General features: G+C 43.0%; 1 protein-coding gene across 2 annotated transcripts in view; it reads left to right on the forward strand.

The window, feature by feature from the left end:
- Positions 1-4,341: 4,341 nt before the first annotated feature.
- The window catches only part of PLCL2 (phospholipase C like 2), a 190,845-nt gene continuing 180,695 nt past the window's right edge, over positions 4,342-14,491 (forward strand). Inside the window, exon 1 of one of the 2 annotated variants that reach the window (XR_006609244.1) lies at positions 4,342-4,767. Coding sequence is in view for 1 of the 2 variants with exons in the window: in XM_004773534.3 (XP_004773591.2) it covers positions 4,432-4,767 (336 nt within the window). In the remaining variant the exon portion in view is untranslated. The remainder of the gene's footprint in view (positions 4,768-14,491) is intronic. The other variant, XM_004773534.3, reaches the window with a different exon arrangement.

Genomic DNA, 14,491 nt, shown 5'->3' on the forward strand with positions numbered 1-14,491 from the left:
GGCAGACGCTTAGCCATCTGAGCCACACAGTTACCCCAGCAATGGCAATTTTTAGAGCAAATAATATTGTTACTTTTGTTGATGGGATAATCTTATCAAATTCTCAATAATTAACGGATTCCCTCAAAGTGCTGCCTAGCTCAATAGCTACTGAGGAAGATTTAATGAATTGTTCCTCACAGGCGGGAATGTGTCGGTGTAATTCCCCGAGTGCCCAGCTTCTTGGCAGCCATATCTACTTGTAAAAGGTGGAGCCAAGGAAAATGGGTGAAGGATCTTTAGTGTCAGAGGAGAAGAAGAGTATGAAAATGAAAGCTTTTGGCAGGTCTAACTTTCCTCTTTGGGGCTTAGGAAGAACGGCAGCTGCTACATATCTTTCATTCAGGATCATGATAAAATAAACATAATCCAAGCCTTAGGAGCACACTAGATTAAAATCAACGTCTTGGATTAACTCAGGAGGCAAATGGGTAGTCAGTGTGGACTGGTATGTTGATATAATCTGGTATTTCCTTAAAGCATTTTGCTCTTCTACTTTCTGCTCTACTTAAGCTTTCATATTAAGCATACAGAGAGCAGTCGAATATGAAGGCTTAAAAGTTGAACTGTGTCTTTGGCGAAATGCAAAAATAAATGAGATTGAGATTTGGGAAATGAAAATTGTTATAATACATTGAGGGGAAAAAATAATCTGAAGGCCAAGTGCTCAGTGAGTCAGAAAAATTTAGAGCGTTGTAACGTTAGAGCCTGCGAACTGGAAACTAGATATGAATTCATAACCTACAAGGGTATAAATGACGGCAAGAAGTCAGTAAACAGCGTCAGTGTTATTTTGGGAGGCTGAAGGAAGGTTATTATGGACCAGGGAGCCTGAACAGCTTATGTTCTAGCCATCAAATTAAAGAGACAAACAAGCAGAAGACAGTTTGGTAAGGGTGACAATGATGATTAAAAGCTGAGATGGACTGAAATATGAAGAAAACTTAAATCAAGCTATGTATTGCTTTGTAAATCAATGTATTGTGTAACCGGATAATGAGTGTTTAAAGGTATTTATTGACTTTTAACGTTACAGGCAAATGACTCATGAACATCTAACCAAGTATATATTGATATGGTGCTCATTGGAATGAGCACCAGGGAGTTATCCAGAATGAGCATTTTATTTGTGTCTTGCCTATCTCTTCTTTCCCCGCTCTGAACATTTCTCTGAAGAAAGCATTAGAGAGAATTTGCTGATGAATGACTATGATATTTTGGCTCTTATTTCTAACTCTAACTTCTATGAATTTTACAATGCAATGAAAACACTTCCGCAAGATTTTGGCAAAATGTTCATAATTTCTTTAATAACACTGCTCATGGAACAGGAGAAATGGAAAGCAATCACTTGATAACTGCAGAGAGATAAGCAGGAAGGAGAAGAAACAATTGCTTACTTTGCTGTTTTTAGTGAAAAAAAAAAATCTGAGTTTAGCTATTAAAAAGCCTGTTGGGAGCGGTGCAGCCAGTTGCTCCTTCCCATCACCATATAGGAGAAATGGTACCAATAGTCTGACTGTTGGTGTGATGCAGAAGTACAGCTATAACATCAGCAGGCGTGTGACCAGCAGCTTGTGGGAGACAAGCACTTAGGGGGATAAAAAGGAACCTGGCACAGGCCTTGGGCTTCTGGCATCTCTAGTTACAGGTCTGCCAAGATGCTTTGGGAAACGTTTTAATTTAAATGCCAAGTCTATTTTAACGAAGTCTCCCTGGTTTGACCTGCTGGGAGTCCAGAGTGAGACAGATAGGTGCTCATTTTGGAGAGCATTAGGAGAATTAGATGGTGGTTTTATAAAAAAAAAAAAATCCTGGAGGTTTAAATCTGTATTTGTCCCCCCGCTCACCGGGGGAAACTCATGGTATGAGCTGCAAGATATAGGACGCTCAGAGCATGTTGCTAGTGATTGGTAAATGCAGGAAAGGGCAGCAAGACCTTCAGGCAATTACTCAAAGCATCAAAATGAGAGAATGTGAAGAATAAAGGCGCAGGAGTTTTCCTTTCCTCCCCCTCAGCATATTCATTCACTGGCTACTATGACTATAAATCCGATAGAAAGCAGATTAAGAGCCTGATTTGAATTATTTGAATAATATTTTTTTGCAAAACTAGCATGACAGAAAATTTTTTTTTGAACAAAATCTAGAAAAAAAGAGAAGAGGATGGGACTGAATAAAATATTAAAACATTGTGGTCCATCAATGTGAAAATATTTCTGTTAGTGTGTAGGCCCAGATTGGCTGGAGATGAATAAAAGCTTTCCTGATGGGTTACAAAAACATGAATCCAGAAGATCAGAAGAATTAAAACGCCCCCAAGAATAACATGATGGTATTTGAAGTTGCTTCAGAGGCAAGGGTGGGTATGTATATGTATGTAAAGTCCGTTTCCTCAGAGGCTACTTGGCAGTTTGCTACAACATTATGCTTATGAAAGCAAAGTCTTTAAGTTCACCCCCCCAGCAGACTATCCTTTGCTCCCTTCGGGAAGCGCATTCTCAGAAAAGGAAACACACTAGTTGGACAAGAACTGGGGTCCTGAAGAAGTGCTGGAGGCTAAAGGCAGGGAACCTTGGATGGGGAGGTGGGAGGGGCCAGCCTGGGTGGGGCCTGGGGACCCCGGGAGGAGTTGGCAGCCCATCTAGCTGGGTGGGGGGGGGGTGGAGATTCTGGGGAGATGTTTGTGCTGGGGAGCGGCAAGATCAGGTTGATTTTTTTGGCAGGTCTCTCTACCTGAAGCATTAGGGGAGGGGAAGAAGAAAAAAGGACCGAGAGAAGCGGGACTGGCTGTTGTGATCCTAGTAGGATCCTGTCCCCAAAGATAAGTCTGACCTAAAGCTGAGACCCGCAAAGGGCTACATGAGCCCGCGTCCCTGGCGGCGGGATCAGGAAGGACACTGGGAGGGAGGCACGACGGTGATAAATCCCTGTAGGGCGATTGATTCGGAGGGTACAGAACAGGCTCAGCTGAGGTCCTCTACTCTTCACCTCTCGCCGCCCTCCTCACCCAACCCCCTCCCCCCACCGCGCCCCGCCGGAGTTCCAGCATCCTTGCAACCAGTTGAATCAAATCACAGCTTAGGAGCCCGGGGAACGGAATTGGTTTCTGTATGTGAAATAGGTCTGACCCAGTGGGGAAGCCCAGAGAGGAACGTCCGGAGGGCCTTTTCCCGAGCTGGGTGGGAGGCGAACGGGTCCCGCGCGCGGGCTGGGGGCAGGCAGGAAGGCGCAGGGGCCGAGCCCCCGAGCCCCAGATCTCCGCTCCGGGCCCCGCGGCCTGCTCGGTCGTTGCCCCTCCGGCGCCGGGCGGGTGATTGGCAGTTGTCGCAGCTTTAGGGTAACTGGGGTATCCAGGACCCGCGGCCGCTGCTGGTTGTCCGCTCGCTGGCAGCGACGTTCCCGCGGCCCCGTGACCCGGCTTCGGCGGGAGCAGCCACGACGGCGGCGACCTCGGGTGGGAGCCCGGGAGGCTCGCGGTGGGTCGGGGGCGGCTGGGGAGGGTCCCCGCGGCCTACAGTGGGCAGCGCGGAGCCGGGAGGAGACAGCCGCGGGCAGGGGCCGGGGGTTCTGGGCTGCCCCCTTCAGGCGCTGCCCGGGGCCGCGCCGCCACTCTCAGCCTGGCCGCCCCTGCCCGCTGTGCGCTTCCTCTCGGTGCGGCAGGCCGCAGGGCGACTTTGGGGGGGACGTGGCGGGGCTCGGCATGCGACGGGCCCTGGGGAGTTGGGGTCCGGAGAGACCCGGCTTCACCACCCCGCCCGCCAGGGCCGCGAGAGCCTCGGGAGGCGCCTCGGCGAGGCCAGAGAGCGGCGGCCGTCCGCCGCTTCCCTTCTCCCTGAGCCCGAGGTGGGCACCCCCGCCCGGGGCCGGGCGCCGGGTTCCCGCGTGATGGGCGCTCCGATCCCCGCGGGGGAGGGGTGCCCTGAGTCTCCGGGGAGAGCGCCCCGAGGCCCTGAGGCAGCCGCCGCGTTACCTCGGGGTGGGTGCCCCGTGGCCTGGTGGGCGCCCGGCCCGCGCGGGTTATTTTTGGCGCCCGCGGCGGCGCGTGTGCCGGGGCGTGTTTTCCTTTCCCAGGTACAGGGAGCCCCGGCCCCGCCGCCGCCGCCGCCGCCGCCGCCGCCGGAGCTGACTTGTGTCTCTTTCTCTTCCCCGCAGGAATTTTGCGATAATTCTGCCGCCACGACTTGAACCGTGTGCGACGCGAGCTTGAAACAAACATCACATCTAAATTAAAAAAAAAAAAAAAAAAAAAAAAAGCGGAAGGAGCAAGCGGCCGAGGAGGCGGCGGCGGGAGGAGGAGAGGAGGAGGGGCCGCGCGCGGCGGCCCGAGGCGGCGGCGGGGACGCGGGGACGCGGGGACGCGGCTTTGTGCTGGCGGGTCGTGGGGCGCCCATGGCGGAGTGCGGCCGGGGGGGCGCCGCCGGCGGGGCCCTGCCCACTTCCCCGGGCCCGGCCCTCGGCTCCAAGGGCGCCCTGAAAGCTGGAGCCGGGGAAGGCGGCGGCGGCGGCGGCGGGGGAGGTCGCCTCGGCCACGGGCGGGCGCGCTATGACAGCGGCGGGGTTTCCAACGGAGACTGCAGCCTCGGCGTGTCCGGGGACGAAGCCCGAGCCAGCCCCGCCAGGGGACCCCGGGGCGCTGCGCTCGCCCCGATCCCCGCTCCGACCGCCTGCCCCCTCCCCCGGGAAAGCAAACCGGGCGGCCTGCCCCGCCGGAGCAGCATCATTAAGGTAGGTGAGAGAAGGGCTATCATCGCCCACCCCCAGTCGCCCCTGGGGTCAGTTCCCAAGAGGGAAGTGGTGGTGGAAGGAGGAGGATTGTAAGAGGAGTCTCCTGCTAAGGGGAACCACCGGTGCATGGGTGCTTGGGGTGCTGGAGCAGGCATTGGATGCAAATGGCATTTGGAAAGAATGGAGAGGTGATCCCTAATTAGTGCAGGGGGAGCTGTGCTCAGACATTCCCAGTTGAACTTGAGGCTGTCATCTCTCTCAGGACTGGCCTGGAATTATGGCCTGTACCTGGTTGGGCAGGACGTGCTTTTCTGTGGTAGCCTTGGCTGGTAACAGACTCCCTGTAAGGTGTCTATTGTATGTTAAAGACACTGGTTTTGTGAAAACATTTTCTTGAAAATCCCAGGTGGTGAACAGAGCTTATTCAATAGGTTTCTTCTCATCTGTATCTAGTTGCCTCTAGCAAAATGGTTATACTTGGAGGGTACAAAATCCCTGGTCACTCAGTCACGCAGGGGAATGGAGTAGGTTTCTGAACATAAGTGAAGATTTCCGCTTTCTTAGGCTCAAAAGCACTGAGACATTACAGTTCTGCACAATTCAATCTTTTCCTTGCTGCAGTAGGCAGGCCTCCAGTTCTGTGGAAGTTCTTTTGAGCAGTTTGCGGGTTTTGATATCTTTTGCATAGTGTTACTTAGCAGAAGAAAGTCAGCAATTGTTTTGTGCATTTTAAACTCAAGAAGTAGTATTAGGAACTCTTTTGAGTTTGTGCTGGTTTCATTCTAATACTACATTTTTTAATGTAAAAATATTTCTCGTGATACGAAGTAAAAAACAAAACAAAACAAAAAAACAGTTGATGAGCTAAGAAAAGCAGAGCCTTAGGCAAGAGTAGCTCATTCTGCTTAAGTTCAGAGCAAATATGAAAACATTGCTTTCTGAAAATAAAGAGGTTACCAAGACAGTGAGCAGCAAAGCACGTTGACAGGTCTGCACCCACCCTTCCTGTGGCTGATAACCCGTGGGGGAGAGGGCAAAACAGGCCACAGTAAAGAGAATTGGCCCTGGGGGTATTTGAAATTTAATTGGACCTTGAGAAATCTTCTAAATACTCTGTAGTGTCTCATGGTGTTATCAGCTTCTGCAGTAATCTAGTGAAATATACCACCTTCCTACTCTCTGTAACAGGCAGTTGTGAAACTGCTTTTCGCTTTGTCATCTGTTTGTACAGTTTATGTCTGGGCAAGGGCACAAGTGAAGGGCTTAAAGATCAAGTGTATTAACTACCTGCAGTAGGTGTTGAGAGTTTAAGGAAAATAACCTATTTTTGCTGCTTACCTGGCTTTTAAAAGGTGACTTATATTTTCTTTTACTTTGTAGCTTATGTTTCCATGGAAGTTGTTTCAGCTCTGTGTGATAATCAATCCTGTTAACAGAGTTATGTGTCATGTCTTTTTTTATTGGCTACCAGATACTTGTAGTGATATCGCATTGTGGTGTTAATGAAATTTGAGGTGAAAATTACAGAGAAGATACCAGCCTACCTAATTTTAGGTAGGATTTTTTTAGGTAGATTTTTTTTTAGGTAGATTTTAGGTAGAATTTTAGGAAGATACCAGCCTACCTAATTTTATTCCCCAATTTTATGGAGGGACTGTTTTTGCACTTTTTTTTTTTTTTAAATCAAGCTTTATTGGTGTTCATAGTGGGATCCATAGTGTAACTTATTTAATTAAAACAGCTGCTTTAATTTTATATTCAGAATGGAAAGAGGGATGATTTGCCAGTATTTCTGATATGTGGAATTGAGACCTTGTTGGTGAATTTCATTTCTTCATTGAAGATTCTAGGAGCACATGGGGAAAGCATTAATTATTCAACAATCACTGGTTTTTGAATTTTGAAACCTTGAAAGGTATTTTTGTCATTTTTCTTTTTTCTAATGAAGGCAGGTGGTTTCTTGTTCAGGCTGTTGTCCAGGGTATCCCTGGATACACATTGCTAGGAACATAGTGGGGGCTCAATAGATTGCTTCCTGAATGAATGGAGGCATGATAAGGAAGTACCTGTTTTCTCTAAGTTCTGTTAATTTCTAAAATTGGTGGTTTGGTATTTACAAGTCTCATATCTTGTTCATTTTCTTATACTTCCTAAACTGACTTGATTTACTCCTTTTTCTTTCCTTTGTGTCAATGTGCATTTTCTTAAACACCCTTTGAAACTATGGAAATAGTGTTGATAGTTGATCAAGCCTGGGTTATAGAAAGGGGTATGCTATATTTAAGTAGGTAACTAACTTGGTATATTTCCCTTTACATTGGTGCCTTGAAAGATCAAGATTTTAGAAACTTGATGGGTTATTTTCTACAGACATAATAGTATGAAGACAATATTCTGATAGAATAAAGAGATCTTTAATGTCAAATTTCAGAAAGCAATGAAAGTGTACATTTTATCACATGAATGGCAGAAATTATTTCACTTTTGTTAAAAAAAATAGTAAAAAAAAAAAAACCACTTAGCAGAAGCTCATGTGAAGAAACACTAATGACACCTTTCCCTGGTTTCTCTATGTTCTTTTCCAGTTAAAGGGATGAATTCAGTCAGGTGATGAAAAGATAGAGGAGACAGTAGATGAGTAAGCAAGATGGTAATTGGGGGCTTGAGGGCATGGCAGGGAATTGCTAGCCAAATATTGACGGGGTTGCTTTAGTTGAAATGTCAGGCTTTTGAGCTATGCCTCTTTCCTAGCTTCCATTTTCATTACCATCTTGACATTCCTCTTAGGTGGGGATCCCCAAGTCAGAGGGAGAAATAACAGCCCATATATGATGAGCAGTGGGCACAGAAAGGGGATTATTGCTGAGATGCAGGACATATGCAGAAATACACTGTGGGCTGACCAGAATTATACTTCTCATTTAAAATGATTTCTTTGGAACTCCATCTGTTTTGTAAATATGGTGTTGAGTAAGAAATTGTTGTAAAACTACACTTTCTGCCAAAATAGATGTACAGATCTGTACCAAAAGAGCTCCTTGGTTATGGTAACAGTGTTGATGAAAAATTCAGAGTGAGCAGCCCTATAGAATCTTTTACAAATACATTGAGAAGATAAATAAATCACGAAATTCATCACCAGCCTTCTTTACTTTTCCTTAGCTTATCACGTTACACTTTTTAGATTATTTACAAAGGCCCATTACCAAATTTTGAGGGAAGGAGCCATTATGTTTGTCATCTTAAGTAATCTAGTAAATGAAAACATCACTTTCATTTTCTCTTTCCATATTTCATTTCATCACATCATTCGGTACAATCCACGCTTTCTTTTGAAACATTTAATTTACTTAATTATTTAGGTAACATCCATTTCTCACAAATAGTTCAAGCCTTTAATTCAAAGACTTGATCTAAAATGTGAAGTAGTATTTTAGGCCTTAGATTTCCTTCTAATTTTAGAAATAAATAGAGTTAAAATGCCCGTTATTTTAGATGGTTTATTTGAATTAAAACTAATTTGAGTACTGTGGTTGGTACTTTTAAAAAGGTGATATAATTTGCATAAAGTAAAATTTGCTCTTGTTGGTGTCCAGTTCTATGAGATTTGGCAAACACACACATTCATGTAACCACCACCACAATCCAAATATAGAACAGTCTATCACCTTCAAAAAAATTCTCCCGGCCCCTCTGTAGTCTTCCACTCTTCCCATGCTCAGACTGTGGCAATCATTGATCTTGGGTGCTTTTTTAATAAGAAACTATGGCTGTTACAGTATTTTGGTAGTTAAAAGTTATTGTAATAGGCTCTATTTACTAAATACTGTGTACAAAACACATGAAAAGTGCTTAACATAATTCTGTGAGTGCCATAGAGAAGTGAACCACATGTCTAAGGGGCTAGAGCTGGTTTTTGTACCTCATTTCAGTATGGCGGCACTCCACTGTCCCCCCAAATTACTCTGGCCATTTTAAGTTTTCTGTATCATTAAAGTAGCATGGGTGGTTTGGAATGCCAGATTTAATTTTTCCCTTTAAACTTAGGGGATACTGGAGGGAACCAAAGACTATTCCTGCGGGCAGAAGAAGTGGAGAGCTAATATAGCTGGGCAGCTGTAGTTCCCTGTCATGGCTACTTGACCAGAGCCTCCAGCTTCATTGGAATAATGGTTTGGTCTTGCCCGAGGTAGCAGCCCTTACTTTTCTTAATACCATTATTGTTACTATCACAGTATCAAGGTGTGTAAGGGAAGCACTTTTACTGCCTTTATATCAGCATATATCCCTAGATGCTGAGTGCCCCAAGGTGGGAAGAAGCAGACATTTGCATCTATTATCCATTTAAACAAAGTTAAATTATATTTAAACAAAATAATAAAAATGTACATATGAATATTATATTGGCCTGTGGTTTAAATGAATTAGACTCCTTGCAGGCAAAAGCTGGGCTGTATTTATCAGTTCTGCATGGATAACAGCCGCTCCATAACCATTTCTTGAACTGGGTCTTAAAATAATATCTTCATTTGGCTTTAGATTTTTTTTTTAAGTGGTGGGGGAGGGGGTGACAACTCCATGCCCGCAAACTTGTGGCATGTCACAAATATTACACAAACAGTAACTGAATCACAAAGTGAGTTTGTCTGGATAGATAGGCAGCCTGGATTATTTAGGTCAGAAAACTCTAATGCCCAGTCAGCAACTCTCCACTTCACTTTGTCCTAATGCATTTTAGGCCACATAAGATAACTACAGAAAGCCAGGGGCGTGGTTGCTTTTCTCAGCCTACTCAAAGAGCTTTTGTCACAATTCAGAGTTTGGTTTTCAGGAGTGATCAGAGGGTATTAATTTTCATACCCTAAAAATTACTTGCCTCCTTTCTTGTTTTCCAGTCTCTCCTCAAAACAGTTGTTTGATCTCTGGTTGTTTTTGTTTTGTTTTGTTTTGTTTTGTTTTCACCAAATCCAAATAGACAACTGTTGGGAAATTGTTTGTTTGTTTTTAAATTACTGATCCTGGTCACTCAAGATATTTTCTTAGAAAGCTTTCTCCCAGAATCTGTTCAGTTCCTTTTGTAGCTCTGTGTGCTCTGCAAGGGGTGCTAAACTAGACTGTTCTTCTTTTTTCCCTTTTTAAATACTTTAGTTACCCATCCCTCATTATTCAGCAAAATAAGGCAATGTTATTTACAGCTTAAAATGCAGACATAAAAGAAAGTGTGAACATTCATAGTTTCTCTACAGACTTTATTTTATACATATAGGTTCAAGAATAGATGCTCTAAGGGTGCCTGGGTGGCTCAGTCAGTTAAGTGTCCAACTCTTGATCTTAGTTTATGTTATAACCTCAGGGTTGTGAGCCCACAGATTGAGCTCCACGCCCAGCTACTTGGAAAAAAAAAGAATAGTTGCTCTATTTCTTATTCATGCTAAGTTTTGGCTGTCGTTAGTCTTCTACCAGACCTCTAGATTAGTTTAGCTACCTTTTTATTTTATATTAATGGGATTCTGTAGTGCAAGGGATATTCAGGTATTTCTACCAGTTAACCAGACACTGTGTGTTTGCAAGCTGCCCCACTGGCTTTTTTCTGCTGTTGAGAGTGGTAGACCAAGAGGGATGTCCTTGGCATAAGAGCGTTAGCAGTGACTCAAACAAGTCAGAACCACGGGAAGTTTCAGTAGTACCCTTTTTCCTTGTGTCAGAATAATTGCATAGCATTAGAGTACTCAAAGTATATAATTAATCACACTGAGCTTTCATGACAATTATGTGAATGGTCCAGGCTGCTGGCAGGACACTTGGCACCTGCCTAGTTCCACGTAGTAGAGGAGGGCAGGTGGCTAGGCACTGCTGGCCACCAGTGCTTGGTCGCCTGACAGGGGTAATTAGGTAAAGAATGTTCTAGCTAATACTTTCAGCAGGACTGTACTCCAGGGTCTTGGGCAGCACTCAGCCCACATGTTGCATGTCTGGATTATTCAGGAGGCAGAAGAGTGGTGAGAAAAATAGAGGGTGTGGAGTTAGGTGCTTGAATCAGACTCTGGTTCTCCCTCTTCCTTTCTGTGTGGCCTTGGGGAAAGATATTTAAGTCTGTGTCTAGTTACATTGTCTCTAAAATGGAAAGCCCCCCCCCCCTCCATAGCTTTGTGGTGAAGATTAAATGAGGTGATGTGTGTCTGAAATATACAGAGCAGTGTGTGGTGCTTAAGAAGAGCTCAATAAGCACTACCTAATATGTTTGTTTTTCCGATTTTTAGTTTCTCTTACTTCGAGTTTATCCTGAGATGAGCAAACTCACTTAGCTCCATTTGAGTTGGACATCTGCCATGCCCATGTTGGAAGTTGTGTCTTTTGAAATCTGCAGAATGTACCCAGAGAGATTTCTCAGACATATTCTAAAGATGCTTTCAAAAATGATTTGCTTTGGTGCCTTTCTAAATCTGATGCCTCAGGACAACAGTGCGCTTGCGTCAGGCACCCCAGCTGAGGGCTCAGAGGGTACTGAATGGTCAGTTTCACTGAGCCAAGCACCTGTATGTCTTCATTTGTCCAGGACATTCCAGATTTACACCTTTTGTCCTGACAAAATTAGTAATAGTGCCTTCTTTCCCTCTCAGAGGCATCCTAGTTTGGATGAGAAATAATGTGATCACCCTACTGTCAGCTCTGTGGGAGCCCGGTGGACCCACACCCAGCCTCTGTTTTCTCAGCCTGGGTGCTTCCCTCCTCTGTGTTATCTTCAAAGGCTTCCTCAGGTAATCACTTCTCAGGAGAAATTGTCCCTTTCTCTGCCTTACAGATACCACTCCTACTGTATTTCTGTGCAGCTCTGTTTCCTTCTGCCTCTTAGGTAATTTCATCTTCATCCCCTTGAATTTAGGAAGGCACCTAGGTCTTGTGAAAAGCCCTGTTTTTAGGTATGCACTTGTTGAATCAATGTGTGAATGGTTGAATACATAGGCATGGATGTTGTACCTTACCGTAGGGATTCAAACAAGATATTTAGACTTCGTTTAAAATTGGTATAAACATTATATTCGTGTCAGGTGTACATCGTAATAATTTGATGGTTGCACAGAGTGATCATCACAATAAGCATGGTTGCCATCGTAGGTCCCCTTCACCCATTGCGTCCACCCCCAAGCCTGTTCTCTTTTGATAACCACCAGTCTGTTCTCCATATTTACAAGCTTTGTTTATGTTTATTCCTTTGCTTTTTGAATTCCTTTTATAAGTGAAATCATATGATAGGTATTTGCCTTTCTCTGTCTGATGTATTTCACTTCGCGTAATAACTAAACATAACTCAAGGTCTGTCCCTGTTTTCACAAATGGTAAAATTTTATTCTTTTTATGGGTACAAGTCCACTGTATGAACTTTTTCATCCATTCATCCATCAGCGGACACTTATTTTGTTTCCATACCTTAGCTATTGTAAATAATTCTGCAGTGAACACAGGGGTACATATATATTTCAAGTAAGTATTTTTGTTTTCTTTGAATAAATGCCAAGAGGAGGGATTGCTGGATCATATGATAGTTGTATTTTTATTTTTTTGAGGAACTTCCATATTGTTTTCCATAGTGGCTGCACTAATTTGTATTCCCAGCAATGGTGTACCAATTTCCAATCTTTTCTCTACATCATCTACAACGCATGTTACTTCTTGTCTTTTTGATAATAGCATTCTAACAGGTATGAGGTGATATTTCATTGTGGTTTCGATTTGCATTTCCCTGATAATTAATGATATTGACCATCTTCATGTGTCTGTTAGCTATCTTTATGTCTTCTTTGGGAAAATGTCTATTTGTATACTCAGCCTGTTATTTATTTATTTATTTTTAATGATTGACTATATGAGGTTTTTTAAAAAAAAGTATTTTGTATATTAACCCCTTATCAGATCTGTCATTTGGGAGTATTTTCTACTATTTACTAGGTCTTTTCGTCCTGTTGATAGTTTCCTTTGCTGTGTACAAGTGTTTGAGTTTGATATAGTCCCACTTATTTATTTTTGTTTTTATTACCTTTGCTTTTGGAATCAGATGAAAACAATTTAATGCCAAGACCAATGTCAAAGAGCTTGTTGCTTATGTTTTCTTCCAGGAGTTTTATGGTTTCAGATCTTACATTCAAGTGTTCAGTCCGTTTTGGGTTAATTTTTAGGTATGTTGTAAGATAGTAGCCCAGTTTCATTCTTTCGCATGTGATTGTTCAGTTTTGCCAGCACCATTTATTGAAAAGACTGTCCTTTCCCCATTGAATGCTCTTGGGTCCTTTTTAATGTGTTAATTGACCGTATATGTGTGGCTTTACTTTGGGGCTCTTTCTTCTTTTCCCTTGATCTCTGTGTCTGTTTTTGTGCCAGTACCATACTATTTTGATTATTATAGTTTTGTACTATAGTTTGAAATCAGAGAATATGATATCTCTAGCTGTGTTCTTTCTCAAGTCTGCCTTGGCCATTTGGGGTCTTTTGTGGTTCCATACAAATTTCAGAACTATTTGTTCTAGTTCTGTGAAAAATGCCATTGGAATTTTAATAGGGATCACATTGACTCTATAGAATGCTTTGGGTAGTATGAACATTTAATAATAAATAAATTCCATGTGCATGGAATATTTTTCTATTTATTTGTCTTTTTCATTTCTTTCTTCGGGGCCTAATAGTTTTCAGTGTACAGAATTTTTACCTCCATGGTAAAATTTATATTTAGGTATTCTTTTTGATGCAATTGTAAATGGTAGCTAAAAACAATCTCTTTCTGGGGCGCCTGGGTGGCTCAGTGGGTTAAGCCACTGCCTTCAGCTCAGGTCATGATCTCAGGGTGGCCTGCTTCCCTTCCTCTCTCTCTGCCTGCCTCTATGCCTACTTGTGATTTCTGTCTTTCAAATAAATAATAAAATCTTTAAAAAAAATCTCTTTCTGATAGTTCATTACTAGTGTATAGAAATGCAACAGATTTCTGTATATCGGTTTTGTATCCTGCAACTTTACTGAATTCATTTATTCTAACAGTTTTTCATTGGAGTCTTTAGGGTCATGTTATCTGCAAATAGTGACACTTTTACTTCTTCCTTTTTAATTTGGATGCTCTTTATTTCTTTTTCTTGTCTAATTCCTCTGGCTAGAATTTTTAATACTCTGTTGAATAAAAGTGGCCAGAATGAGCATCGTTGTCTTGTTCCTGATCTTTGTAGAAAAGCTTTCAGGTTTTCACTGTTGAGTATGAGGTTAGCTGTGGGTTTGTCATATATGGCTTTTATTATGTTGAGATACATTCCATCTATACTGACATTGTTGAGAGTTTTTTTCATAAATGAATATTGAATTTTGGAAAATGCTTTTTCTGCATTTATTTAGAAGATCATATAATTTTTCTTCTTTATTTTTTAAATGTGGAGTATCATGTTGTTTTGTGGATGTTGAATCATCCTTGCATCCTTGGAATAAATCTCATTTGATCATAGTGTCTGATTTTTTTTTTAATGTATTCTTGAATTTGGTTTGCTAATATTTTCTTGAGCAGTTTTGCATCTATATTCAGCAGGGATATTGGCCTGTGATTTTCTTGTGGTGTTCTTGTTAGGTTTTGGTATCAGGGTAACACTGACCTCATAAAATGAGTTCAGAAGCATTCCTTCCTCTTCAGTTTTTTGGAAGGGTTGAGAAGGATAGGTATTGAAGCTTTATTGAATATTTGGTAGAATTCACC

The sequence above is a fragment of the Mustela putorius genome, unplaced genomic scaffold, assembly GCF_011764305.1.
Source record: "Mustela putorius furo isolate JIRA1106 unplaced genomic scaffold, ASM1176430v1.1 tig00003834_pilon_pilon_pilon, whole genome shotgun sequence".
NCBI lineage: Eukaryota > Metazoa > Chordata > Mammalia > Carnivora > Mustelidae > Mustela > Mustela putorius.